This window comes from Erpetoichthys calabaricus, chromosome 1 (assembly GCF_900747795.2).
Source record: "Erpetoichthys calabaricus chromosome 1, fErpCal1.3, whole genome shotgun sequence".
Classification (NCBI taxonomy): domain Eukaryota; kingdom Metazoa; phylum Chordata; class Cladistia; order Polypteriformes; family Polypteridae; genus Erpetoichthys; species Erpetoichthys calabaricus.
The window spans coordinates 129,316,815-129,343,611 of record NC_041394.2 but is presented as its reverse complement, the minus strand read 5'-3'; the positions used below and the strand labels follow the sequence as shown (position 1 = coordinate 129,343,611).

Here is a 26,797-nt window from a genome sequence, read left to right as displayed (position 1 = left end):
CTTGAAGCAGGATATGTTGTGTTCTGTAGACCTTTAGAAAAAAAACCCTCAAACTTTAAAATTCACCCAAATTTCATCACAAGTTGCCCCATTCTGGGCAAGAAAAAAAGATGAAATATGTGAATAGTCAGCACACATTTGTTCAGCACAAACGACATAGAAAATATTTTAAAAAATATAAAATTGCTCAAATCAAATAGCATAATTACTAAAACTGAAACTAATAGATATAAAAATAAAATAGAAATGTCTTTGTGAAATAAAACTAAATTAAAAATAAAAATACACAATGAAGGAGAACTAAAACTAAACAAAATTTTCAAATAAGATCAGAAATAATATGGAAAACTAATGTAAAAAGACAAAACAATAATAACCTTGGTTTAAATGTCACTTTCAAGGCTCCATTCAGATATTCAAATTTTTTCAAATTCATTCACATTCAAAATCAACAAAGCACCTATAGACAAACAGCTAGAACTGATTTGACATATATTGTGATGGCACGCTTTGCAGATTCCATCTTCTAAGAACCCATGCCAAGAGAATTTTCAGTCCTTTAGGCTCAGTGTGTATTTGTGAGAAGATATTTTCTGTAATGTTCCTAAACAAAAAAAACAGACTGAGAAACAGTTTGACTTGGATATTTTGTGAGTGTCAACAACAAACATTACACTTGACAATAATTAAATACTTGGGTTCCAATCACAGCATCACTGTTCACATTAGAAGGGGAAGGATAAGTATCTTGAAATAATGATAACCATTCTCTCAAATCACTTCTCTCACATTTCAAACATTTATACTCTTAATTAAACCATATTCGTATTGGCATGTGTTTCTCATGGTACAGTCATAAACCCACCCACTTTGGCATTATTATCTAATTTTATAACTCAGTTTCTGAACCTGTATTTGATTACGAAAAGATTATAGTTTTTCTGTCTTCACCTCTTTCAAATATAGTAGCATGTACTAATAGTACTAATAAAATAATGAAAAAATTACTATACATAAATACTTAAATTGTGTTTTTTAACTTAGTATTTAATGCAAGTATGTTACTGGTATTTTTCTATATTTACTTCCTAGACACACTCAGGCTTTTACATGTGGTCCTTTGCAAAAAAATGTTTGTACATTCCTGTACTCTATGATAAGGTGTAACTAGATAATAAATTATATATTAACAATGGGAGCTTCATCCATCACCGCTCTCAATTTTTGGCACACCTGAAGCACTTTCAGCAATTTTTCTGTACTGTCAATTACGGATTCTCTGTTCGATTGGCCACCGGATCTAATTTGGACGATTTTAACTTAAAAAGACACAATTGGTGATAGGAAAATTGATCACAAAACCCGATCGGTTTTTCTAAGCTTTATGGTAACTTAGCTACAGTGCTTCTTTACACAAGGTATTATGGCAGTTGAGCCAGTGCATGTCATTTTTTGCTGTAAACTTCCTGCAGTGTAAACAAAGAGCAGTCAAATGTTTTATCAGAGAGCTTAGCCTTTACGTTGAAGAAAGGGGAGTATTAAATGAAGAAAAACAGAATCAGAGAAGTCATCTTGTGTATTTAGATAAATCGCAAGAATAACTACTTTAATGAATTAAGACCTTTTTATTTTATACTTTAAAATAAAATGGACACAGTTTCAGTTTGGACAGTGAGATTGTTTTAAGTGCAGAAGCTTACATTTTTAATTGGAAAAAGATAAAGAAGAATTTAAAACTGCCGCTTAGTAAACAGTAGGCTTGTTTTGTTAGCTTAACAGTAAAATGTGTCTGTTACTTATAAACCCTGTTAAGCATGTTAGTCTTGTGTCTTCTTGATAAACAACTTATGAACACTAGATACATCTGTGGCTTTTTAAAAATTTTTACTTGTTTTTATTGTACTTTGTTTATTATTTATTTCTGTGTGTCATACAGTATATGTTTGCTTAAGGAGCAAGTACTACATAATTAAAATGGTAATCCATATTTTATAATTACACCTCAACAAATACAAATGTCTAGCTGATACACTGAAGAAGGAAAACACCTTAATAAATATAGTAAATGTATATTTCAACAGAAAAAAAAAAAAAAAAAAAACAACACTACAGTGCAATTAATGATTCAAAATGATTACAATCTATAAATACACGCATATTTTTTATTTTATTTTTTTTTGTTAGAGAAATGGTGAAAACTTTTTTTTTAATTAAGCCTTGTTTCAGATAAGTACATTACAGGAAAAAAATAAACAATATGACAGCTTTTAATTATAAAAAAGGATTTTATTTTCTTTTATGCCATATGTATTATGGACACATTTCTGTACTTATTTTATTAGTTAAAGTATGTATTTCAAGGAAATTTGATTTACAGTAATTTAGTGTTTTTATGGTTATTCAACAATAATTCATTTTGTTAATAAAAAATAAAAACAGTTAACACCTGTGGTGTATAGAGAGAGGAAGAAGAGAGGTTGGGAGCATGCGCTGATTACAGTGCATTGCCACACCTACCACATGACGAACCACCCACATTGGGATCAGAGTGCAGCCGTGCAACAGGTGACACCTCAGCACCACACTGAAAAGTGTAAGGTTTATTACAGTGGCTGGAGCAGCAATCCTGCCATCAACCCCAAAGTTTTCCCTCCAAGTTGGAGGACCTGTTTGCAGGGCAATTGCTGGTTAAGGGCCTTGCTCAATAAAATCTGTCACGGCATTTTTGAGATTTTGGGGATATATTGAAATGCCCTTTCTTAGTGGATACAGTTATGCTTGAAAGTTTGTGAACCCTTTAGAATTTTCTATATTTCTGCATAAACATGACCTAAAACATCATCAGATTTTCACTCAAGTCCTAAAAGTAGATAAAGAGAAACCAGTTAAACAAATTAGACAAAAATATTATACTTGGTCATTTATTTATTGAGGAAAATGATTGAATATTACATATTTGTGAGTGGCAAAAGTATATGAACCTCTAGTATTAGCAGTTAGTTTGAAGGTGAAATTAGAGTCAGGTGCTTTCAATCAATGGGATGACAATCAGGTGTGAGTGGGCACCCTGTGTTATTTAAAGAACAGGGATCTATCAAAGTCTGCTCTTCACAACACATGTTTGTGGAAGTGTATCATGGCACGAACAAAGAAGATTTCTGAGGACCTCAGAAAAAGAGTTGTTGATGCTCATCAGGCTGGAAAAGGTTACAAAACCATCTCTAAAGAGTTTGGACTCCACCAATCCACAGTCAGACAGATTGTGTACAAATGGAGAAAATTCAAGACCATTGTTACCCTCCCCAGGAGTGGTCGACCAACAAAGATCACTCCAAGAGCAAGGTGTGTAATAGTCAGTGAGGTCACAAAGGACCCCAGGGTAACTTCTAAGCAACTGAAGGCCTCTCTCACACTGGCTAATATTCATGTTCATGAGTCCACCATCAGGAGAACACTGAACAACAATGGTGTGCAAGGCAGGGTTGCAAGGAGAAAGCCACTGCTCTCCAAAAAAAAAAAAAAATTGCTGCTTGTCTGCAGTTTGCTAAAGATCACGTGGACAAACCAGAAGGCTATTGGAAGAATGTTTTGTGGATTGATGAGACCAAAATAGAACTTTTTGGTTTAAATGAAAAGCGTTATGTTTGGAGAAAGGAAAACACTGCATTCCAGCATAAGAACCTTATCCCATCTGTGAAACATGGCATCTGGGGCAGGACGGCTTGCCTTCATTGATGGAACAATGAATTCTGAATTATATCAGAGAATTCTAAAGGAAAATGTCAGGACATCTGTCCATGAACTGAATCTCAAGAGAAGGTGGGTCATGCAGCAAGACAACGACCCTAAGCACACAAGTCGTTCTACCAAAGAATGGTTAAAATAATAATAAAGTTAATGTTTTGGAATGGCCAAGTCAAAGTCCTGACCTTAATCCAATCGAAATGTTGTGGAAGGACCTGAAGTGAGCAGTTAATGTGAGGAAACCCACCAACATCCCAGAGTTGAAGCTGTTCTGAGGAATGGGCTAAAATTCCTCCAAGCCGGTGTGTAGGACTGATCAACAGTTACCGGAAACATTTAGTTGCAGTTTTTGCTGATTTGTTCACACCAGATACGGAAAGCAAAGGTTCACATACTTTTGCCACTCACAAATATGTAATATTCGATCATTTCCCTTAATAATATTTTTGTCTCATTTATTTAACTGGTTTCTCTTTATCTACTTTTAGGACTTGAGTGAAAATCTGATGATGTTTTAGGTCATATTTATGCAGGAACATAGAAAATTCTAAAGGGTTCACAAACTTTCAAGCACTGTACTTACTGCCCAAGAATTAACAATAAAAATGCATGACATGCATAGCTTCAGATTATAAATATTTCAACAGTTTTAATTTGTATCATTTTGCAGTTGAATGATAAAATTATAAATAACAGTGAAATTAATCGTCTTTAAATAAAACCAAAATACCCAGTCCCATTAAAGGAACAACATTATCCTTTAAATGCAACAGATGTGGCCATAGCTCTCAATTTGTCTTTACATTTTCATACTGGTATATTCAGTTTGATCACTGGGAACAGGTGCCTATACCAGCTGCTCTCGGCACAAGGAGAGTTCCAAGCTTAAACAGGGTGCCTCTCTTGCACGCATCCACATTTACTCAAACAGGGTCTTTGGAATGTTAGAAAAACTCATGTAGACATGACAGGAACAAGGAAACCAAAGTCTACTCTAGTGACAGCTATAGTTGTAGCAAATAAAACAGACTAGTTTTAAACCAAGTATGTCACCTCTGTACTACTGCTACACAATTACTCAAATTAAAATCAAAATTGCAACATGGACCTCTGTGATTACTAAAGTGCAAAAGGCTGTGATATATGACCAATAACATACATATTGTGCCTGCAGTTGTTGCAAACATTTTTAGAGACTGTCTTTGTTGCAGCCTGCAGCAATTTTTGTGAGATTTGTTTCCAGTCTAATGAACTCATTATCAGACCATATTGCATATTATTTTGGTCTTGTAGTCTACTGGAGTATGTGCTTTTGGAGACAACATAATAAGCTAATCAATCATTTATTCTGCCAAATTGAGTACAACTGTGGAGGGGATCGTTTGGGACTTGATACCAAAAAAAAAATTCCACTCCTTTCATTTGGCAGCACTTTGGATTAGACAACAAAGAAATCCATCAGACAGAGGTATTATGTAAAATATGCAAAGTGGTTACATCACCTGAAAACACCTACAATTTATATCAGCATCACAGACAACACTTACAACTCCACAATGAATGCATTAAAAAAAAATGCCGTACTCAAAAACCTGGCTGAGACAAGGCAAACAACAATACTGGTGCAATTTTGAGTGATATGTCACATGAGAAAATGTCAAGAGATGGACAGATTTGTTGCTACCCTTCCATGAAAAGAGAACCACGCACGACTGTCTCTGAAGAGATATTTCACAAAAATCAGACTTTGCTTTAGAATTTTAATTGAACAGAATATTTCAAATAATAATGATGGGACCCTTAACCTAACATTAAGATGCCTTTAGATGCAATCACTGCAACCTAAGTAATTCCTTTAGTTTTCAATTTGACTTCTGCACCTCTCAACAGGTAGTTGGTCCTACTCTTCCTGAGCAAACTGCCCCAACTACCACTGATGTTTAATAGGATTCAAATCAGGGCTCACAGAATGCCACTTCAGAATAGTCCCAATGTTTTTGTTCTTAGCAATTCTTGGGTGCTTTAAGCTCTATGTTTTGGATGATTATCCTACTGGAGGATCCATGACCTGCAACTGAGACAGCAAAACAGCAAAGCAGCCCCAAAACATAACCGAGTCCCCTCCATTTTCACAGTAGATAGTGTTCATTTCTTTGTTTGTGGACATAAAGCTAATTTTACTTCCAAAAAACTTTTTCTCATCTGTCCAAAGGACATTCTCCAGGAAGCATTGTAGCTTGTAAATTTTATCAAATTCCAGTGTGTCATTTTTTATATCTTTCTTTCAACACTGAAATCCTCCTGGGTCTTCTTCCATTGAGTCCAATGTTACTCAAAATGCAACGGATGGTGTTATCAGACACTGATAGAAGTTGTCCTTGGCTTTTTGTCTACCATTCTCACTATCCTTCTGCCTGTTCTTGGGTTGATTTTCCTCTTGTGGCCATGTCCAAGGAGGCTGGCTACAGTCTCATAGTGCTTAAAAGTCTTAATAATATATGCAACTGTTGTCATAGGACCATCAAGCTGCTTGAAGATGGTCTTAAAGCCTTTGCCTTTAACATGCTTGTCTATATCTTTCTTTCTGATCTCCTAAGACAAGTGTATGCTTTGTTTTCTCTATTTCATGTTCTGCATGGGGCACACAATGATACCAAACAGCAGAGGGACTTCTCCATTTAAGTTGGCTAAATAACTGACTGCACGACTGGATTGTATAATACTATTTAAAGAAAACAGCTAGATTGAAAAATCACTCTAATCCAATTATTCATGATCTTTTCTAGGGGCACCACAAATATATTGATTAGTTAAAGTATGTATTTTAAGGAAATGATATTTATTTTTGCATTTGTATGGTCACTGAACAATAAGCCTAAAGAATAATTCATTTCATTATTTTTATTCATTTAATAAAAGAATAACAGTTAACACCTGTAGTCTATAGTTTAATAATAAAAATACTAAAGTTAAATTTTTTTAACATAGGACATAAGGCTTCTATATGACTGGTTATGCAGGAGCTTAGTATGAAAAGTTTTTTAAAGGGATAAAAGAAAAATTGGTATCAGAATCAGTCAATTCAGTAACATGAAATCAAGAAACGGTATCAGCCTTTAAAAAAAAGCTGATTGGAACATTCCCTACTGAATAGCAGGAGTGTGGCCAATATCCATCCATCCATTATCCAACCCGCTATATCCTAACTACAGGGTCACGGGGATCTGCTAGAGCCAATCCCAGCCAACACAGGGCGCAAGGCAGGAAACAAACCCCGGGCAGGATGCCAGCCCACGACAGTGTGGCCAGTATATATTTTATAAATCCAAGTATTTTACTTCAGTTAAAGCTATCTATCCACTTCAGCGACTTATTCAGGATTCATACTGTACATTTTCCACTTGCATTAACATTTATTCACTTAGGAGACACGTTTTCTCCAAAGCAACTTACAAAAGAAATCAACATAACCAAGTAAACTTCAGTATGGAAGAACTGTTTTGAAATAACTGCTATAGGACAAGACAACAAAACAAACAAACAAAACAAGTGAAGAGCTTAAAACTAAGTCCCATGTCACATTAGTCTACTTTACGTTTCCGGTGATTTTCAGTCTTAGCCTTCATTTACACAATCTTAGGTATTCAGAGGCAGTCAGCGGCATGCTCCCACAAAGCCGATCATGTCATGTGACATACCCACCAAATGGAACCAACTAGTCTGTGACTGGCTTTAATAAAATCAAACAAGTTTGATTTTATCTTTGGTCGGAGGAATGGGTTTCTTGTGTATGAGAGGTAACAACCAACAATTGCTCATCTGGAACTACAATGCAGGGCTCCAGGTGGCGACTACAATGCCAGTGCAACTTGATTTTCTATTTTGCGACTAGTTTTTTCATTCCAGTCGCCGGTGGCGACACTCTCTCTCAATCTAGGAAAAGTTTTAAATTTAAAGCAGCAGAAACAGCTTTTAATTATGTGCGAACACTCTCAGCCCGCGTCTGCCTTTCCTATTACACTATCACGTGATTAAAGCCAAACCAAAGCAAGGCATCATCTGACACGCCCACTCTGCGGATAGGGATCTGAAATAGAAGACAATTGGGCCACGACTACTCCTCGAATTCCATCCTAACTTTCCACATAACACGCGAAATGTTGTAAGTTTCCATGTAACACGCAAAATGGCCAAACGAAAAATTTCCGACTTTTTCTCAATGCCCACTCATCCAAATCCTGCCTTGTCTATTTCTGAACGAACCGAAGATAATTCAGTCAGTGGGTTATCTGAGGTACAGCCACCGGAGTCCGGAAATGTACAGTTATTAAAGGATGACAACTCCGTCCCGTTAGCAAAGTCTTCTGCACCCACGGCTCCGACGCCTGGAAGACAGTTTAAAGCGGCTTGGTTACAGGAGCTCGCTTGGTTACGGTATGGCAAGGGAAAGATGTATTGCAGCTTTTGTGCACAAGCCGGACAAGAAATTGCTGGTAAAACAGAATTCATTTGTGGTACGAGCCATTTTAAAAAGGAAACTGTGAAAAAGCATGGTGAGAGTAAGAAACACAAGAATGCCAGAGACTGTGTGATCGCTAGGTCTGCTCCTCGTGACACCCCCATAGCAAAGGCAGTGCAACGTGCTTGTGAGAAAGTGACAGAAAATGAGATGAAAGAATTAAAAATAAAATTCAATGCAGCATATATGATTGCACTGGAAGAAATACCGTTCACAAAGTTTAAATCTCAAATTCTGCTGATGAAGAAGAATGGTATGGATGTGTCAAAAAATATGATAATGATACAGCATGTGCAGAGTTTGTAGGTTGCATTGCAGATGAATTAAAAAGTAATGTGCTGGAAGAAGCTTTAAAGGTAAACTACATCTCTGTTATAACTGATTGTGGAACAGATGTCTCAGGGAAAGACAATGTCATCACATACTGTAGGTATGTATCTGATGGAACACCTAAGACTCATCTAGTAGGTTTGGCTGAGATTGATTATGGTCATGCAGAAGGGATTCAAAACACCATTAAATCACTGCTTCAGAATGCTGACCCAACCAACCCAAATTGGTGGGTACATAAAATGAGTGCTTTTGGAGCAGATGGTGCAAGTGTGAACATGGGTGCAACAGGAGGAATAGGGGCACTTTTCAGAAAACAGATAGGTGAACATGCTCTGTCTTTCCACTGTCTACCCCATCGGCTGGAACTGGCAATGCTAAACACACAAAGGTCAGTGCCAATGATTGAAAAAGTTCATGACCTTCTACAACTAGTGTGGAAAACGTATCATTTCAGTCCCAAAAGCAAGCGGGAGCTGAAGGCTATAGGAGCAGAGTTAGGATGCACAGTACGAAACCCATCAGCAGTAAAAACTCAGTGCTGGTTGCCACACATTTATCGGGCACTCTCAGGTTTTCTCCATTCAAACTATGCAACAGGTCAGGGGCAGTACACTGCTGTGTATCATCATATGGAGCACCTTGCAGTCATGTCCAAAAACATAGACATAAAGGGAAGAGCCAAACACGTTGTTCAGCAAATGGAAAGCCTGTCTTTCATTGCCTTTTGTCACTTTTTACATGACCTTTTTTCATAGGTCTCAAAGCTGAGCCTTACACTTCAAAAAAATTCTCATATACTTCCTCAGGAAGTTGCTGCAATTGTGGGCTGTGTGGTAACAATTAAAGGACTGAAGGAAAATGCTTTGAGAGAAGGGAAGCTTACAGGAATTCTTAAAGGTTCAGTGCAACAGGAAGGGCCATCAACAAGCAGGAGTGAGAGGGCTGCAAGTAGCCACACAGTCATAACCTTCCAAAATGTTAAATTGAAAGGCCCCCAAAATCAGGCCACATTCAGAAGTGATCTAAAGGCCACAATTGAAAAAACAGTTGACATTACTGTTAAAGAATTGGAGATCAGGTTTGCAAACATGATGTCAAGTGTTACACAGCACAGACATCAAAGGGATCAGAAATCATCAAGTCATTTTCAGTGTTTTGTCATGATGCAAAATAATTTTAGTATAATTTTATAATCAATATTTTAACACTTCCTTTAATATTTCTATCCGTTACTAGCACCATCTATTGGTGAAATATTTAACTACTAGCCAACCCGCAGCGTAGCATACGCCGCATAATTATTTATTGATGGGTGATCTCTTCCTGAACGACACAGTTGTCCAAATTGGGTGGGTTTGAGGATACGACTGTGAGTGAATGAAAAGATGGAACTCTGGAGAGAGCAGCATACAATTGTCCGTGACTGAAAACTGGTTTTGGCAGATACAGGCATATCGTTTTGAAAGTTTGTCCCTGTGCCTTATTAACACTAGAATTACCAGAGCCTACGAAAAAACTCGTAGATCCGGCCCACCTTAAATCGCTTCTTAAAACCGTTCTCACCTCTCTGCCAGCGTCTTTTGTCATTTAAATGTACTGATAAAGACATGCTGCCAGCAGCCGGCTATTCCATCCCCCCACCGACTTAGAACGTAAACGAACTTCTCCCAGCTCATGCCTTGATTGATTATCTGGGAGTGAGTGGAGTTTTAGAATGGAAATAATAAATCGCTATTTGGAACACACGCATTTCATGTGTGTTGCGTTTCTGCAGTAATCTGTGTAAACACATTTTTAAAACAGAAACGTTTTTTATATTCTAGTAACAAATGACAAAATGTAGGCATAAACTATATAATGTATGAAGCCTGAAGTCCAAATATCAAAGAAACACTTTCACAAAAGGTACAAAAAAAAAAGCCGCCGCCTACCCTACCCCGTGTAAAAGTATAATAAAACAAGTGCACTTTTATTCAAGAATATAACCGAAGAAAAAAGAAAGCAAGTTACAGTAGGCGGTTGATACAGTATGACAGCTTGCGTGGTGCAATGCTAAGAACTGCTGATTTCCATTCCGTGCTATATAACTGTTAACTGTTAACATTTGAATCTGATGATTGCATATAGCGCTGTCTTATTCAGTGTGCGCAAGAACATGCAGGTGGCCAGGTGTTACGTGCTACAACGCACATTTTAAAAAAGAAAGAGACAAATATATGTGAAGAAATCATTTTATGACGCGAATAGTACCAATCAGAAAACATCGTCGAAGTAATGCAATATTATTTGAAAACGAACAGCATCAGGTTGGGTGTGAAGTTATACTGGCGCTGTTTGAGTCAGATCAGAAGCTGAATAAGCTGAACAAGCTCCTGTTCTGAATCTAAGTAAAAAGCATGAATTAATTAACAGAAATAACCGTGATCGACATTTTAAACTTAACGATTTACAGTGCATACCAATTTATAAATTTTATGTCCGTTTTCAATACTAAGCTGCTCTTTGGGGGGGGGGGGGGGGGGGGGGTGTGTTAGAGCGTGTGAGCTTATTCAGTGCTGAAAACGGCAAATATAGGAGTGAGTGGGATCGAACCGGGAAATCTTGATCACACTTGGTTTACGTCTGTACTTGCGCTGTTTCTTAGAGTCAGATCGGGGGTGGGGATGCTAGAGCGCGTGAGCTTATTCAGTTCTGCTGGATCAACACATATGTTGATCTTTTTTTCTTTCAGTAATAGCGGCAACATAAATCCACACCCGATCTGACGCTGTTCGTTTTCAAATAATATTGCATTAGTGCGATGATGTTTTCACATATATTGTCTCTTTCTTTCAGGTGTGTAATAGGAACCACAGCATAGAGGGAAGCGTGTACATTGTAACAGGTACACACGTTGTAAATGTAGGAAAGACTATCCTTGCGTGTGTGTGAACAGTTAACATTTGAATCTGATTATTGCATATAACGCTGAACTTACTGCTCTGTACTATTCTATCCTCTGCATGTCCTGGAGTACAAAAGAAACAGCATACAGCAACATGTGGGAACTGGCAAGATCGGGAAAAAAAAATACGCATTCACTGATTACAAAATGCAAGATGTTATGCGAATGAATATGAATAATATGAATAATGTTGCATCCTTGCCACAATGTTTTCCGAAATGTACTATACAGGTCATAAAACGAATAATTCCAAATATCATATATACCTACGTCTGTGTTTTTTTGTTGTTTTGACATCATTCACCATAAGGTGCACTCTAATTCAGCATGAGCAGGAACACTCAATAAAACCGAATAAAAAAATCAAGCGATGGTGAGATACGAAGAAGGCAGATTCGCCAGCGTTTGTGTGTCAGCTTTTATCCTTTCAGATGAGAGAATGTCCAGTTCCATGGTCTCAAAACACCACTCACATCTCCAGTTATTCTGTTTCAAATAAAAAATAACAGCATCAGATGCCTGTGGGTAGTATGTATCGTGATTGTGATTTAGAGAGAATAAAAGTAAAAAAAAAAACGGTAACTTTTACAAGTCCTATAAATGTATAAATGCACACCGTGTGTTACAGACGCAAACCAAATGTATGTGTGTACTGTATAATATTAACAAAAAGAGGAGCTCACTACTGAAAACGGCAAATATAGGAGTGAGTGGGGATCGAACCGGGGACTCTCAATTACAAGTCAGCAAATCTTACCGTTACGCCACGGAAGCTATTGTATCAGTCTTGAACCTTTTGTGGAAGTGTTTTTACTTGATCTTTGGACTTCAGGCTTCATACATTATATAGTTTATGCCTACATTTTGTCATTTACTACTAAAATATGAAAAACGTTTCTGTTTTAAAAATGTGTTTACACAGATTGCTGTAGAAATGGAACACACATGAACTGTGTGTGTTCCAAATAGCGATCTACTAGGGGGCTCCGCCCCCTGCTCGCTTCGCTCGCCAACCCCTGGTGTTGGGAATGACAAAGAGCGTGATGTATGAATGAGATATAGAATAGTGAGAAGGTGTAGATGATGCAAATAGAAAGCAAACAATAAAGTGTGTGGTACAGTGTAAAGGTTTATTGGAAAATTTCTTTGTACACGCCGTTTAAGTGTAAAAGGTCATTCCAGGTCAGAACTTGTAATGTCAATGAAGATGGTTATTGTTGTGATCAGAGTCAAGTTTGTCAGAGCTTAGAAAGAGTTGTGTCTCTCCAGGAAGTAATGGAATGACTTGGGTATTTATGTTTTCCACATTAATATTTTTTGGACATAATATAGTGCGTTTTGTTAAAAGGGGCATTTGGTCTAATGAGATTGCTGTTCCAAATCTGTCTGTAACTAAGTCGTCGCAGATAAAGGCTTGAGGAATTGTAATAATATGTGGGTGAAGTCCATCTGTATTGGTGAGTGTACCATCTCCCAGTTGTAATAAGCAATTGTTATGATCTGGTTCTGGACATCGTATCTTTTTTACTAACTGTATCTTTTGAAAGCAATGCCAATTGTCTGCGTATTTTAAGGTGCACTGAACAATAGCTGAGCGCATGGCATGTGGAAGAATAGCTAAGCACTGTCTAAAATCTCCTCCTAATAAAAGTACCTTTACTCCAAAGCGAATACTATTATTCATAAACGTTTGTAGAAGTTTATGAATGGTGTTGAGTAAGTGACTGGATGCCATTGTACATTCATCAATAATTAACATTTTTGCAAGACGGATGTCACGTGCAGTGCCACCGTTAATGTTCATAGTGGATACCGATTTGTAGGATCTAATGCAGCTGATAAAGATTTCACTTTCAGGTACATCGTTAGTTAGAAGCTTCTGTAGATATTCAGGATATGAATGTAAAGGAGGCAGTCTAATTTGACCCTTTTGACAACAACGTGTAAATGTATTACTTGTATTGCCAGTTGTTTCTTCAGGGAAGTGAACTGAATGACAATGATTGCAAATGACATTCATTAATCCGAATGAATTTTCCTGGTGTATGTTTTGCTTGTGCCGTTTGAGAGGCGCGTTGTTGCATGTGTAGTATTTGGGACATGTTGTTTTGGAGCTGTATTCGATTTGCCTGTGCTGTGTGAGAAGCCCGTTGTAGCCTTCCTTGCCGTTAACGTATGTCTGAGACGGGAGGTGTTTCGTTTTGAATCCGTGTCTGTTGCGATGCAGCACTTTGATTGATAGATTGCGTCATGTGGATCTAGGATGTAGATTTGTGCATATTTGCGTTGTTGATTTGTTTCAGGGTGCACTGTTCTAATGCGATGCAGTATTTGTGCACATATGCGAAAGCAGTATGGGCCATTGCCTTTTGGTGGCCTGATATTTACTCTGGTAGATGCAAAAGCAAATGAACTATTGTAGGATCTAATGCAGTTCATAAAGTTTTTACTTTTAGGTACATCGTCAGTTAGAAGCTTTAGTTGAGCTTTGCGTTTTTGGAGCCGAGACATTTTTTCTTCTAGAATTATGGATAAGTAATAAGGAGTATTGCACTCACTGTTAATATGGAGCCTTTTCTGCGGTTGAACGGTTAATACTGCCTTATTTTAATGAGATCCACCTATGCTGCATAGTGTGAATTGTGTTTGGTCCCGTTATCCGAGCGGTATCGTTTTGTACCTGTGATCGTGAATTCATGACTTGTTTGTTTTTGAGCGTGAGAAATATGGATAAGTAATAAGGAGGATCGCACTCACTGTTAATATGGAGCTTTTTCTGCGGTTGAACGGTTAATAGTGCCTCATTGTAATGAGATATACCTATGCTGCATATTGTGAACGTGTTGAGATGACGTATGTTTAATACGGATGGTTCATTTAGAAATGGGGCTTTGTGTATCATTTGTTATTTATGTTACTGTGGTCGTGGGTCTGAATCGTCGTTTTTGTGTACGTTTCGTTTGCTATGTCCGTAGTCTGTCCCGTTTCGTGTCCAATGGGCTTTGTGTGGTGCTCGCGGCTTCTTTTTTTTGTGTGCTTGTGGCTTGTTGAATCCTCCTCTTTGTGTGCGTCCCGTTTCATGTGCAATGGGATTAAATCCTCCTCTTTGTGTGTGTCCCGTCCGTTGCTTGTGTGTGTTGTGGGGGGGGGGGGGGGTGTTTTGCTCGTGCGGCGCTGTGTGCATCGCCTGCGTTTGACTCCTTTTTTCTGTGCTCACTCCTTTTTTCTGTGGTCTTGTCCGCCTCTCGCGGCGCCTCATTTCTTGGTGCGTGCTCACTCCTTTTTTCTGTGGTCTTGTCCGCCTCTCGCGGCGCCTCATTTCTTGGTGCGCCTGCGCAGTACGTCTTTTTGCGGCTACGGCCCATGGCCGGATGTCCCTGCGTCCATCCGGTTTAGCATTCTCGGTTAGTAATATGGATTATTTCCACACTAAAACTCTAGAAGTTCAGTCACTCCCCAGATAATCAAACAAGCAAGAGCTGGGAAAACTTAGTGAACGCTCTGCGACGGTGGGGGATGGAATAGCCGGCTGCTTGCTGGCTCGTCTTAATCGGCACATTTAGAAGACAAAAGAGAGCTGCGAATGGTTTTAAGGTGGGCCGGATCTACGAGTTTTTTCGTAGACTCTGGTAATTCTAGTGTTAATTGTCATTGCAAAGGCCAATCTAACAGGAAATTGTCTGCATGTAAAAGTAAAAGGCAAATTTGAATCTGATTGGGGTCCGGGGATATCCGGGGAATAAGGACAGTTTGTGAGGTAGGAGCTGCGATAGTTTTACACTCCAGTACATTGCGGTGAATGCTGGGTAACAGTCAGTCTAGTGCCATCACAGAGACTTCTTGCTGGCATGAGGTTTCTCAGAAGCATGACGACTGAATCTATTTTAATTTTGAGTTTATGCGTAGGCATGCCAGTGGGAGTAAGACTGTTAGGAAATTCTTCGGGGAATGAAACTTGCGGGATCGTCTGCGACGATGGAGTCAACGCTGGTGAAAGTTACTTCATCGGTAGGGATAAGTTTCAGTACTTGTTCATTAAGGTGTAGCGAGTCTTCGTTGGTGACGCTTAATATAGCTCGCGTACTGAGTTGTTCCGGAGTCACAGTTGAGAAGTCAATGTTGCCATATACAGTGCATCCGGAAAGTATTCACAGCCCATCACTTTTTCCACATTTTGTTATGTTACAGCCTTATTCCAAAATGGATTAAATTCATTTTTTTCCTCAGAATTCTACACACAACACCCCATAATGACAACATGAAAAAAGTTTACTTGAGGTTTTTGCAAATTTATTAAAAATAAAAAAACTGAGAAATCACATGTACATAAGTTTTCACAGACTTTGCCATGAAGCTCGAAATTGAGTTCAGATGCATCCTGTTTCCCCTGATCATCCTTGAGATGTTTCTGCAGCTTCATTGGAGTCCACCTGTGGTACATTCAGTTGACTGGACATGATTTGGAAAGGCACACACCTGTCTATATAAGGTCCCACAGTTGACAGTTCATGTCAGAGCACAAACCAAGCATAAAGTCAAAGGAATTGTCTGTAGACGTCCGAGACAGGATTGTCTCGAGGCACAAATCTGGGGAAGGTTTACAGAAAAATTTCTGCTGCTTTGAAGGTCCCAATGAGCACAGTGGCCTCCATCATCCGTAAGTGGAAGAAGTTCGAAACCACCAAGACTCTTCCTAGAGCTGGCTGGCCATCTAAACTGAGCGATCGGGGGAGAAGGGCCTTAGTCAGGGAGGTGACCAAGAACCCGATGACTACTCTGTCAGAGCTCCAGAGGTCCTCTGTGGAGAGACGAGAACCTTCCAGAAGGGACAACCATCTCTGCAGCAATCCACCAATCAGGCCTGTATGGTAGAGTGGCCAGACAAAAGCCACTCCTTAGTAAAAGGCACATGGCAGCCCGCATGGAGTTTGCCAAAAGGCACCTGAAGGACTCTCAGACCATGAGAAAGAAAATTCTCTACTCTGATGAGACAAAGATTGAACTCTTTGGTGTGAATGCCAGGCGTCACGTTTACAGGAAACCAGGCACTGCTCATCACCAGGCCAATACCATCCCTACAGTGAAGCATGGTGGTGGCAGCATCATGCTGTGAGGATGTTTTTCAGCGGCAGGGACTGGGAGACTAGTCTGGATAAAGGGAAAGATGACTGCAGCAATGTACAGAGACATCCTGGATGAAAACCTGCTCCAGAGCGCTCTTGACCTCAGACTAAGGCGACGGTTCATCTTTCAGCAGGACAACGACCCTAAGCACACAGCCAAGATATCAAAAGGAGTGGCTTCAGGACAACTCTGTGAATGCCCTTGAGTGGCCCAGCCAGAGCCCAGACTTGAAGCCGATTGGAACATCTCTGGAGAGATCTTAAAATGGCTGTGCACCGACGCTTCCCATCCAACCTGATGGAGCTTGAGAGGTGCTGCAAAGAGCAATGGGCGAAACTGACCAAGGATAGGTGTGCCAAGCTGTGTGGCATCATATTCAAAAAGACTTGAGGCTGTAAATGCTGCCAAAGGTGCATCGACAAAGTATTGAGCAAAGCCTGTGAATACTTATGGACATGGATTTCTCAGTTTTTTTATTTTTAATAAATTTGCAAAAACCTCAAGTAAACTTTTTTCACGTTGTCATTATGGGGGTGTTGTGTATAGAATTCTGAGGAAAAAAATGAATTGAATCCATTTTGGAATAAGGCTGTAACATAACAAAGGTGGAAAAAGTGATGCGCTGTGACTACTTTCTGGATGCACTGTAGTTGTTGAACGGGATCAGAAATAAAAAGAAAACAATGTGAAGGTAATGGACGTGGGAAGAGTGTTAGAGTTGGCGGGCGGGGCTCTGTCTTGCGTGCCATGGTCAGCTGCTTAGTGAATTGCTGGTGGGCGTGGCTCTGTCTTGCGTGCCATGGACTTAGTGAATTATATATATATGATTCATCCATCCATCCATCCATCCATTGTCTCCTGCTTATCCAAGGTCGGGTCGCGGGGGCAGCAGCTTGAGCAGAGATGCCCAGACTTCCCTTTCCCCGGCCACTTCTTCTAGCTCTTCCGGGAGAATCCCCAAGGCGTTCCCAGGCCAGTCGAGAGACATAGTCCCTCCAACGTGTCCTGGGTCTTCCCCGGGGCCTCCTCCTGGTTAGACGTGCCCGGAACACCTCACCAGGGAGGCGTCCAGGAGGCATCCTGATCAGATTGCCCGAGCCACCTCATCTGACTCCTCTCGATGCGGAGGAGCAGCGGCTCTACTCTGAGCCCCCTCCCGGATGACTGAGCTTCTCACCCTATCTTTAAGTGAAAGCCCAGACACCCTGCGGAGGAAGCTCATTTCAGCCGCTTGTATTCGCTATCTCGTTCTTTCGGTCACTACCCATAGCTCATGACCATAGGTGAGGGTAGGAACATAGATCGACTGGTAAATTGAGAGCTTCGCCTTGCGGCTCAGCTCCTTTTTCACCACGACAGACCGATGCAGCGCCCGCATTACTGCGGATGCCGCACCGATCCGCCTATTGATCTCACGCTCCATTCTTCCCTCACTCGTGAACAAGACCCCGAGATACTTGAACTCCTCCACTTGGGGCAGGATCTCACTACCAACCCTAAGAGGGCACTCCACCCTTTTCCGGCTGAGGACCATGGTCTCGGATTTGAAGGTGCTGATTCTCATCCCAGCCGCTTCACACTCGTATGAAAATTTCATTTCTTAATTAACATGGATTAACTGATCAATTAGTGAAACTGAGTATTGATTCATGTATTGTCATCGGAAGTGGGTAAGTGTGCAAAATTTCAAGTCATTTGGACAACAAGAAGTGGGTTAAATATCGATTACAAGATTTGTACCAGACAACAAACAGGTGAAGTTAAAAGAAGCGTGGTAATAATAATAAAAAAGGGAAAGCACAACTGTGCTGGAAGATCAGCACCATGGGCTGTACTTTGTAGTCATGTAATTTGACGTGAAGCAGCAACTAGATCAACAACTGTAATGGGCAAATCTGACATACTTCACAAGAAATATTTGCATAATGTGACATTGGCTTAAACAGAGCACCACAAGTCTATGTAATCTTTTCTTACTTACAAGAACCAATCAAAACCATTACCTTAATAAGCTGGAATGTAAAAGGGAGCCTTAAAGAATTGGAGAATATACTGTATAAAACTATACAGAAACAAATAAAAAAAAAAAGAGGTAACCTCCCAATAATCAACAGCCAATTAAAAAGAAAACTGATCAGAGAAGCAGTCAAGACACCAAGCACAGCTCGTAAGTAAATGCATGCAGTCAAAACTAATACTGTATCAGTCAACAATTGCTCCGTTGCCCCATAATCCACAAGCTGTATAGCAGAGTGAAAAGGAGCAAGACATTTCTGAAACAGGAAACAAGAACTGCCACCATGATTTTGAAAAAATGTATGTCAGGGAAAGAAAATAAAAACAGTTCTGTTTTATGATGAGAGAATACTGTATATGCCTGTAATGCCAAGCACTATATATTGTAAAGACAGCACAGTTCTTCACTAACAAATCATAATCTCCATAATGAATTATGGTGGGAGCAACACTAAATTGTGGGATTCTTTATTTATAAGCAGAGTTTAGTCTTCTTCTTTTTTCCATTTCTATGTGGAGCTAAGGTGTTTAACCAAAATTCTCCATACAGCCAAGTCCTGCACCTCATCCCCTGTCAAGTGGTTTGGGACAATTTTATCATTAATGGTTTTAGCTAAGGTTTTATAGCCAGATGCCTTTCCTGACATTAACTCTCTTTATTTATCTAGGTTTGTGTTTTCTGAGTGCTGATGAAATCTTGCTTTTTTCATCATTCTTTTAGGTAACTCACTGTTCTGAGAGGGACATCTTGCTGTTGCTGACCTAGTTGAAATCCATATGCAACAGTGGCAGGCTTTCGCTTTTTATAGGCTCCCCTACAGCTGGCTGTGAACCTGCTCATTTGAATGATGGAATCCTGGCTTATACTGTTGGTGACTCATTCTCAGGTTGATGAAACATGTTAGTTCCATTACACATCTCTCACTTCTAATTTGCTGTCCTTATTGATCAATTACAACACCTTGCAACAGCACACAAACTTTTTTAAATGACGGGGTAGTCTATGTTTCCGCTGTAGTGTTTTAGCTGATGATAACGACACAACAGCAGGGTCTTCAGTGCTTTGTCATCAGGTGGCACAGCAAGGACGTTGAGTGCTGTTCTTTAATGCTGCCATTCCTGAGCAAGCTATGCACTGGTGATGCCCTGATCCTGAGAAATGAATAAAGAATGATACCAAAACATACTCCGAGAGCAACTTCTCCCAACCATCCAAGAACAGTTTGGTGACAAACAATGCCTTTTCCAGCATGATCGAGCACCGTGCCATAAGGCAAAAGGGATAACTAAGTGGCTCAGGGGAAAAAAAAAACATCAAGCTTTTTCCATGGCCAGGAAACTCCCCAAACCCATTGAGAATTTGTGGTCAATCCTCAAGAAGCAGGTGGACAAACAAAAACCCACAAATTCTGACAAATTCCAAGCATTGATTATGCAAGAATGGACTGCCATCAGTCAGGATTTGGCCCAGAAGCTTGCCAACACTGCAAATATTGACTCTTTGCATAAACTTAATGTAACTGTCAATAAAAGCTTTTGAAACTTATGAAATTCTTATAATTATACTTCAGTGTACCATGGAAACATCTGACAAAAAGATCTAAAAACACGGAAGCAGCAAACTTTGTGAAAACCAACACTTATTGTCATTCTCAAAACTTTTGGCCATGACTGTACAAATGTACATGTAACACCCAGAATCATTAACTTAAATTCAAATACATTTGAATATTTACTTATTTTTATTTTGAATATTCAAACCTTGTTTTTTGGCTAATTTGGCAACCCATTCTATAATATAGAAAAAAAAATCTCGATATATTTATATCTAATGAAATATTAGAAGTAAGCTAAATAAGAAACTAAGAGAACAGTAAGCAAATTCTTAATCATTTGGTTGACTAAGCTATAATTAGAGAACATAATGATAATACATTTCATAGTGCTTTTCCATTGCTCAGAGCACTAAATATTCATTCTTTTTCCAGTTTATCTAGAAATAAAGGAATTTTGAATTTAAAACCCGCCTCTCTCCTTCACTCATTGTCATGAGTCCCGTCTTTAATTCAAAAGCATGACCATGTCTAAAGGGGATCCAGGTTTGTGAACTACCACTTTTTCAGTTATTTATTTAACAATATTTAAGCAAAAAATGTGTGCTTTACACAGTGTGAGCACATGACTGAATGACTTGACATGAAGATTATGTAACACAAGTAACAATAAATGTTTTCATGGACATTTCTGATAGTATTGACTGTTATCCAGCATTGGTTACCTTTGGTTCCTATTCACTATAAAGCCATCACTATAAAGTACACTGGGTAACATATAAAAATATATATAAATAATTTTTGGATGGAATATTCTATGTAAGCTAATTTCCACTACTACAGGTACACATTTAATTTTAATCAGATTCAAGTTTACTACAGTGAGTGACCACTAAGTGATATTAGATTATTGTGGCACTCTGATGTTAAATTACAGGATAACCAGATTTTCACAGTCCCAGACTAAAATACTTGAGTAGCATGTACACCCATGCATAAAGCCCATCCTCATAATGTCTAATTGTCATCATAAGAGAGGGATCAGGGCATGAAGGGGAAAAAAAAAACGCTTTCACAAATGAAGAAATTCCCACTGTGCTTGGAGTATAAACAAATAAATGTCAATGCTCTGTTTTTGTCTGCTTCTTGTTCTTCCTTGTGAGGCTGTTTACATATACAGTGATCCCTTGCTATATCGCGCTTCGCCTTTCGCGGCTTCACTCCATCGCGGATTTTATATGTAAGCATATTTAAATATATATCGCGGATTTTTCGCTGCTTCGCGGGTTTCTGCGGACAATATGTCTTTTAATTTCTGGTACATGCTTCCTCAGTTTGTTTGCCCAGTTGATTTCATACAAGGGACGCTATTGGCAGATGGCTGAGAAGCTATCCAGCTTACTTTCTCTCTCTCTCTCTCTCTTGCGCTGACGTAGGGGGTTGTGAGCAGGGGGGCTGTGTGCAGCTGCTTCCTGAAGGACATGCTGCACGGAGCTTCCCATACTTAAAAGCTCAAAGGGCACATATTGATTTTTTTATCTGTCTCTCTCTATCTCTCTTCCTGCTCCTGACAGAGGGGGTGTGAGCTGCCGCCTTCAACAGCTTTGTACCGGCGGTGCTTCGCATACTTAAAAGCCAAAAAGCCCTATTGATTTTTTTTTTTGACTGCTTGCTTTGCACTCCTTTGAAAAGGAAGATATGTTTGCATTCTTTTAATTGTGAGACAGAACTGTCATCTCTGTCTCGTCATGGAGCACAGTTTAAACTTTTGAAAAAGAGACAAATGTTTGTTTGCAGTGTTTGAATAACGTTCCTGTCTCTCTACAACCTCCTGTGTTTCTGCGCAAATCTGTGACCCAAGCATGACAATCTAAAAATAACCATATAAACATATGGTTTCTACTTCGCGGATTTCCTATTTCGCGGGTGGCTCTGGAACGCAACCCCCGCGATGGAGGAGGGATTACTGTAAAATAAGTTGTTAATTAAGCAGGGTCCCTTTTGGACTTTTGCACATGCTGTTGTAAATATATTGTGACAATGTTTTTTTTCAGCAAGCAATGTTTGCGGAACTGAAAAACTTTATTAGATGAATAGCCTGTTAAAACAGGGTCATTTTAGTATTCCGGATTTATTTGTGGGGATTCACTGCCTGAAATCAGGACAGCCCCAGTCACCAGAGGCCTCATGTATAATGCCGTGCGTAGAACTCACACTATAACATGGCGTAAGCACAAAAGCGGGAATGTGCGTACGCACAGAAAAATCCAGATGCAGGAATCTGTACGTACGCAAACTTTCACGTTCTTCTGCTACATAAATCCCGATCAGCGTGAAAAGTAACGCACGTGCACGCGCCTTCTGTCCCGCCCCAACTCCTCCCAGAATTACGCCTCTTTGAATATGCAAATCAATATAAATAGCCCTTAAGCTCATCCTTCTGTGAAAAGACAATGGGAAAAGCACGGGGGGAAAATATAAGAATTTCAGCGAATACCAAGTGGAGGCAAAGGAACAACGTACTATTTGTTGGTTTAAACAGTGATATAAACAACAAAAGGAAGTTGATCGAGTGACAGAGTGTCGGAGAAACTCAAAAGCTCAAGTTCACAAAGTCGCACAGTGCCCGAAATAAAAAAAAAAGTCACATATCAAAGTCGCCGTGAAAACGCGTGTCGTAGCCCACTGTCTGAGTGTCACATGAAAGCTTATTAGCGTACAGCAGACAAAAAAAAAAATAGGCACACAGTGGGAAAAAAGCATGAAATGTCAACTTTAATCTCGAAATTCCCACTTTAATCACGTAGTTTATTTTGCCATTAAAGTAGAACATCGTAAAGTTCATTTTAAAATCATTTAATTTACTAGTTTCTCAAATCCCATCGTAACTAAAGTAGCACGTTAAATGCTTTGTTCTGTATTTGATCTTCTTTGTGCTCTGTGTGTGACTCACTACCTGCTTCTTAAACGGGCTTTCTCTTTCTCCGAAAGGACACATAATCCATTGCATTCGTGATATTACAGCTCTCTGAATAATTAAAATACTGAGATGTATACGTGATATCTTGTTCATGATGATAGGAATGAAAGCATGTTATTAAACATGGAAACACGGTGGCGCAGTGCTTGTTCATGTCTCACGCAAGAGGCTTGCTGCGCCATGCGCGACCTTCGATGAAATAATTTATTACAGAAGTACTGTCTCTTTCAAACGTACTAACCTCCAATTCATGTCCTTACTTTTCTTTCTCCAAATACCCAATCGCCACACAATCAGCTCTGTAATAGAAGTGAAGCCATCTGTAAGCTTAGAACGCCGATTCTTCAAAACTTTTAAGGAACATAGAATAATTAAACACATACTACGAAGATATTTCAATCTGTCTATCCTTCCAGTGTCATGTCAGCACCAGCAAGAATACAACGCAAAGCAGGAACAATCCCTGAACTAGCTAGCGCTGCATCACCGTGTCCTCACATGTTTAATTATTAACAATATAGATTATTTAAATGAAGTTAAAGTCTTATCTGTATAATATAATCAACATATTTTGCTGCATTTCATCTTAAAAATGATATTGTCATCATATGTAAATACGCGCTTTATAAAGTGGCACAGGTTGTGCAATATTATAACTAGTGCAAGTTTACAGTGGGGTAATTGTACTTATAAGTACAAACAGTTCTACAAGGAGCACTTGATGGACTGATTGAGTGCGTTTATAGTTCTTGGGATGAAACTTTTTCTGAACCGCGAGGTCCGTACAGCAGGAAAGGCTTTGAAGCATTTTGCCATGGCTGAGGCAGCATCTGCTTCATGCTGTATACCGATAATTCTCTTTCCAATCAGCTGCTGCTGTGATTCCCCACTCAGATACAGTGATATAAATACTCCGAGTGGTGCAGTGAGCGTAATATGGAAAAAGATGATCTGCTGTGGCAACCCTTAATGGGAGCAGCTGAAAGAAGAAGATGCAGTGAGAGTAACAACACTAAAGCAGTTATGGTATTTGGAATGCTATGGCTATTCCCTGGACCATTATATTGCGGCAGGTTAATTAAAATCAGATGCATTACACTAATAAACAATATGCAGTTAATTTCAGTGTATTCATAAAGCCGCGTCAGGAATGTGGGTCTAAGAAAGAAAGAGTAACCACACAGGAACAGCAGCACTGCTTTGACGCTGGGTGCCACCAGTCTGCAAACCCGAGCGGAGAAATTACATATGCCAGGGTATGAGGTACCGTGGAAATGTGCATGGCTTTACGCCAAGTTTAGGTTTTATACATCGCGATTTGAGCGTGGAAACGTTCGTACGCAACATTTCTGTGCGTACGCACCGTTTATACATGAGGCCCCTGGACATCTGATTATGCTGGTAAGGGAACTGGGAAGAATAGTTCCTTGAAAACTTACTTTTTATTGTCAATCTTGCTTCATTTATTATTGCATAGTCTATAAAGTACATACATTTTCTAAGACTGTGTGCATTAAAAGACATATGCAATATATGTTTATTTCATGTATGGTTCTTATTATTTTGCACAATACAGACATTTTGATGTTGATTAAAAGGGTCCTTATAAAAAGAAAGATCACAGTAAAACTACTGAACAGTAGAACTACCCACTATTAACCTATGAACAACAGAAGCACAAACAGCAAACTGGATTCAATCAGAACATTGTTTATACCATGATATATACTATAACCATATTAACCATACTGTCCTCCCCTACGTCAGCACTTGTTATCGCTTTCTAAGGACACATTTCACTCACAACTCAAAATATGTATTGCAATTTCTTTTTTTAAATTTAAAATTAGTTTAATAATAGCATACACACAAAAGCATTATATAATTATATTATTATTATAGGAGTAAGGACTTTGAAGGGTAAAAGAAAAAGGCTACACCTATTTTGTGGTCATCAGATCGCGTTTGCGGTGCTAAATATGCCATTTCCATGGCGTGAGAAATTAGAAAGTTTAATGGCTAAAAACTGTATGATCACCAAAGAATTGTGTTCTTAACCTAAACACATCAATTATTTAAAACATAAGTACCACTAAGCAAGCCATATTACAACTTGGCCAATCACATAGCCACCTTAAAACCTGAACTCTAACAGACAAACAATACATGTAATTGTTTTTAACTGGTGTGTGTCTTATTGTATACTCCTGAAGACAGGTATCCATTTTAGTGGTTGGGTGCAAAGCAGAAGCCACTATCTCTAAGATTAAAACTCAGGTTCCCAATTGTGCTTTTAATAAAAAAAAAAAGAATAATTAAAAAAAAATTAGTTGCTCTAACACACTGTTCTGGAAATCTCAGTAACCACTGCCCAAAGTACACTACGTGAAAGGAGATATCCAGTCAAAGACAATTACTCACATAAGTTTACACCTGCACTGTTATTTAAAGTACAGTATGTTCAAAAATATGCACTTGGCCTGATCATTTGAACACTGAAAGTATTTCCTTAATCCACACTGCTTTCTTTGAGCACCTTCAGTTTATCACACCACCATCAAATCTTTAACACCGTACCATTTAAATTTTACACGTATTATATATGACATTTGAAAAATATGTAAAACGCACAGATGTCATTTAAACTGAACATGATCACAAAACATTTTAAAAACCCAAGGACTATTAAAGCACATTTGTCAAGACTCAATGCAGTGGTCATCGATCCATTAAACTTACAAAAGTACCTAAACGCAAAATGTCATGCGTACTTTGGCAAACGACAATATATTATTAATTAAGCAAAATATGTAACATTAATGAAATAAGCTTTGGCACAATACAGGTTGTCATGCTAGCCTCTTGTAGGGCGCCGAAGATCAAGCTCACTGCACTAGCCAGGCAAGCTTTCCACACTTCGGCTTGAATTCCACAAGCGCACACTTTACAGAATACTCACCAGCTCATGATTCCAACTAATTAAGTGTTTATATGACAGCCTGAGTTTCCAATTCGATATTCTTCTCACCTCCTATACCCTATCTCACCGTCGCCCGACCCTGATTCGCCGTACAGCGTATACAGGAAGTGGAGGACGGAATCTCCTTCGAGGTTAAAGTTCAGGGAAGGCGGCATGACGTAATGACGGCGCTGATTGGCAGAAGCTCTATTTTGGACTGCTGGGTTTATGAGGCTGTTTTCAAATATCGCATAGGTCTTTACTGTTGAACTGTTGTTATATCTACCAACCTATATTTCTGTACCACATTAAATATGTAGTACCTACTAACTTAAACGTGTACTGTGAACAAGTGAAAGGGGCGTGCGGTTTGGACAGTAAAATACGTTTGTATGAATGTGTTTACATTTACTTAGGTTTATGTAAATATTAAAGCAACGGAAAAACATAAAATTGCCAAATTATCTTATAGTTCTACAGCGACAGAGAGAAAGAGACCGCAAACAGTTGCTTAGCAACAGACGCATCGCGTGAGTAGCGCAGCGCACCTGATTAACTTGATCTTTTAACGATCGGAATTAGGGGGAGGGGAAAGAGTAAGTGTAAAAATCAAAGAAATAAGCCT

The 26,797-nt window shown here is 39.1% G+C and overlaps 1 protein-coding gene across 1 annotated transcript in view; it reads right to left on the bottom strand.

The window, feature by feature from the left end:
* The window catches only part of bin3 (bridging integrator 3), a 266,316-nt gene extending 239,979 nt beyond the window's left edge, over positions 1-26,337 (bottom strand). Inside the window, exon 1 of the mRNA XM_028806128.2 lies at positions 26,173-26,337. Coding sequence (XP_028661961.1) covers positions 26,173-26,180 — 8 coding nt within the window. The 5' untranslated portion in view covers positions 26,181-26,337. The remainder of the gene's footprint in view (positions 1-26,172) is intronic.
* Positions 26,338-26,797: the final 460 nt, after the last annotated feature.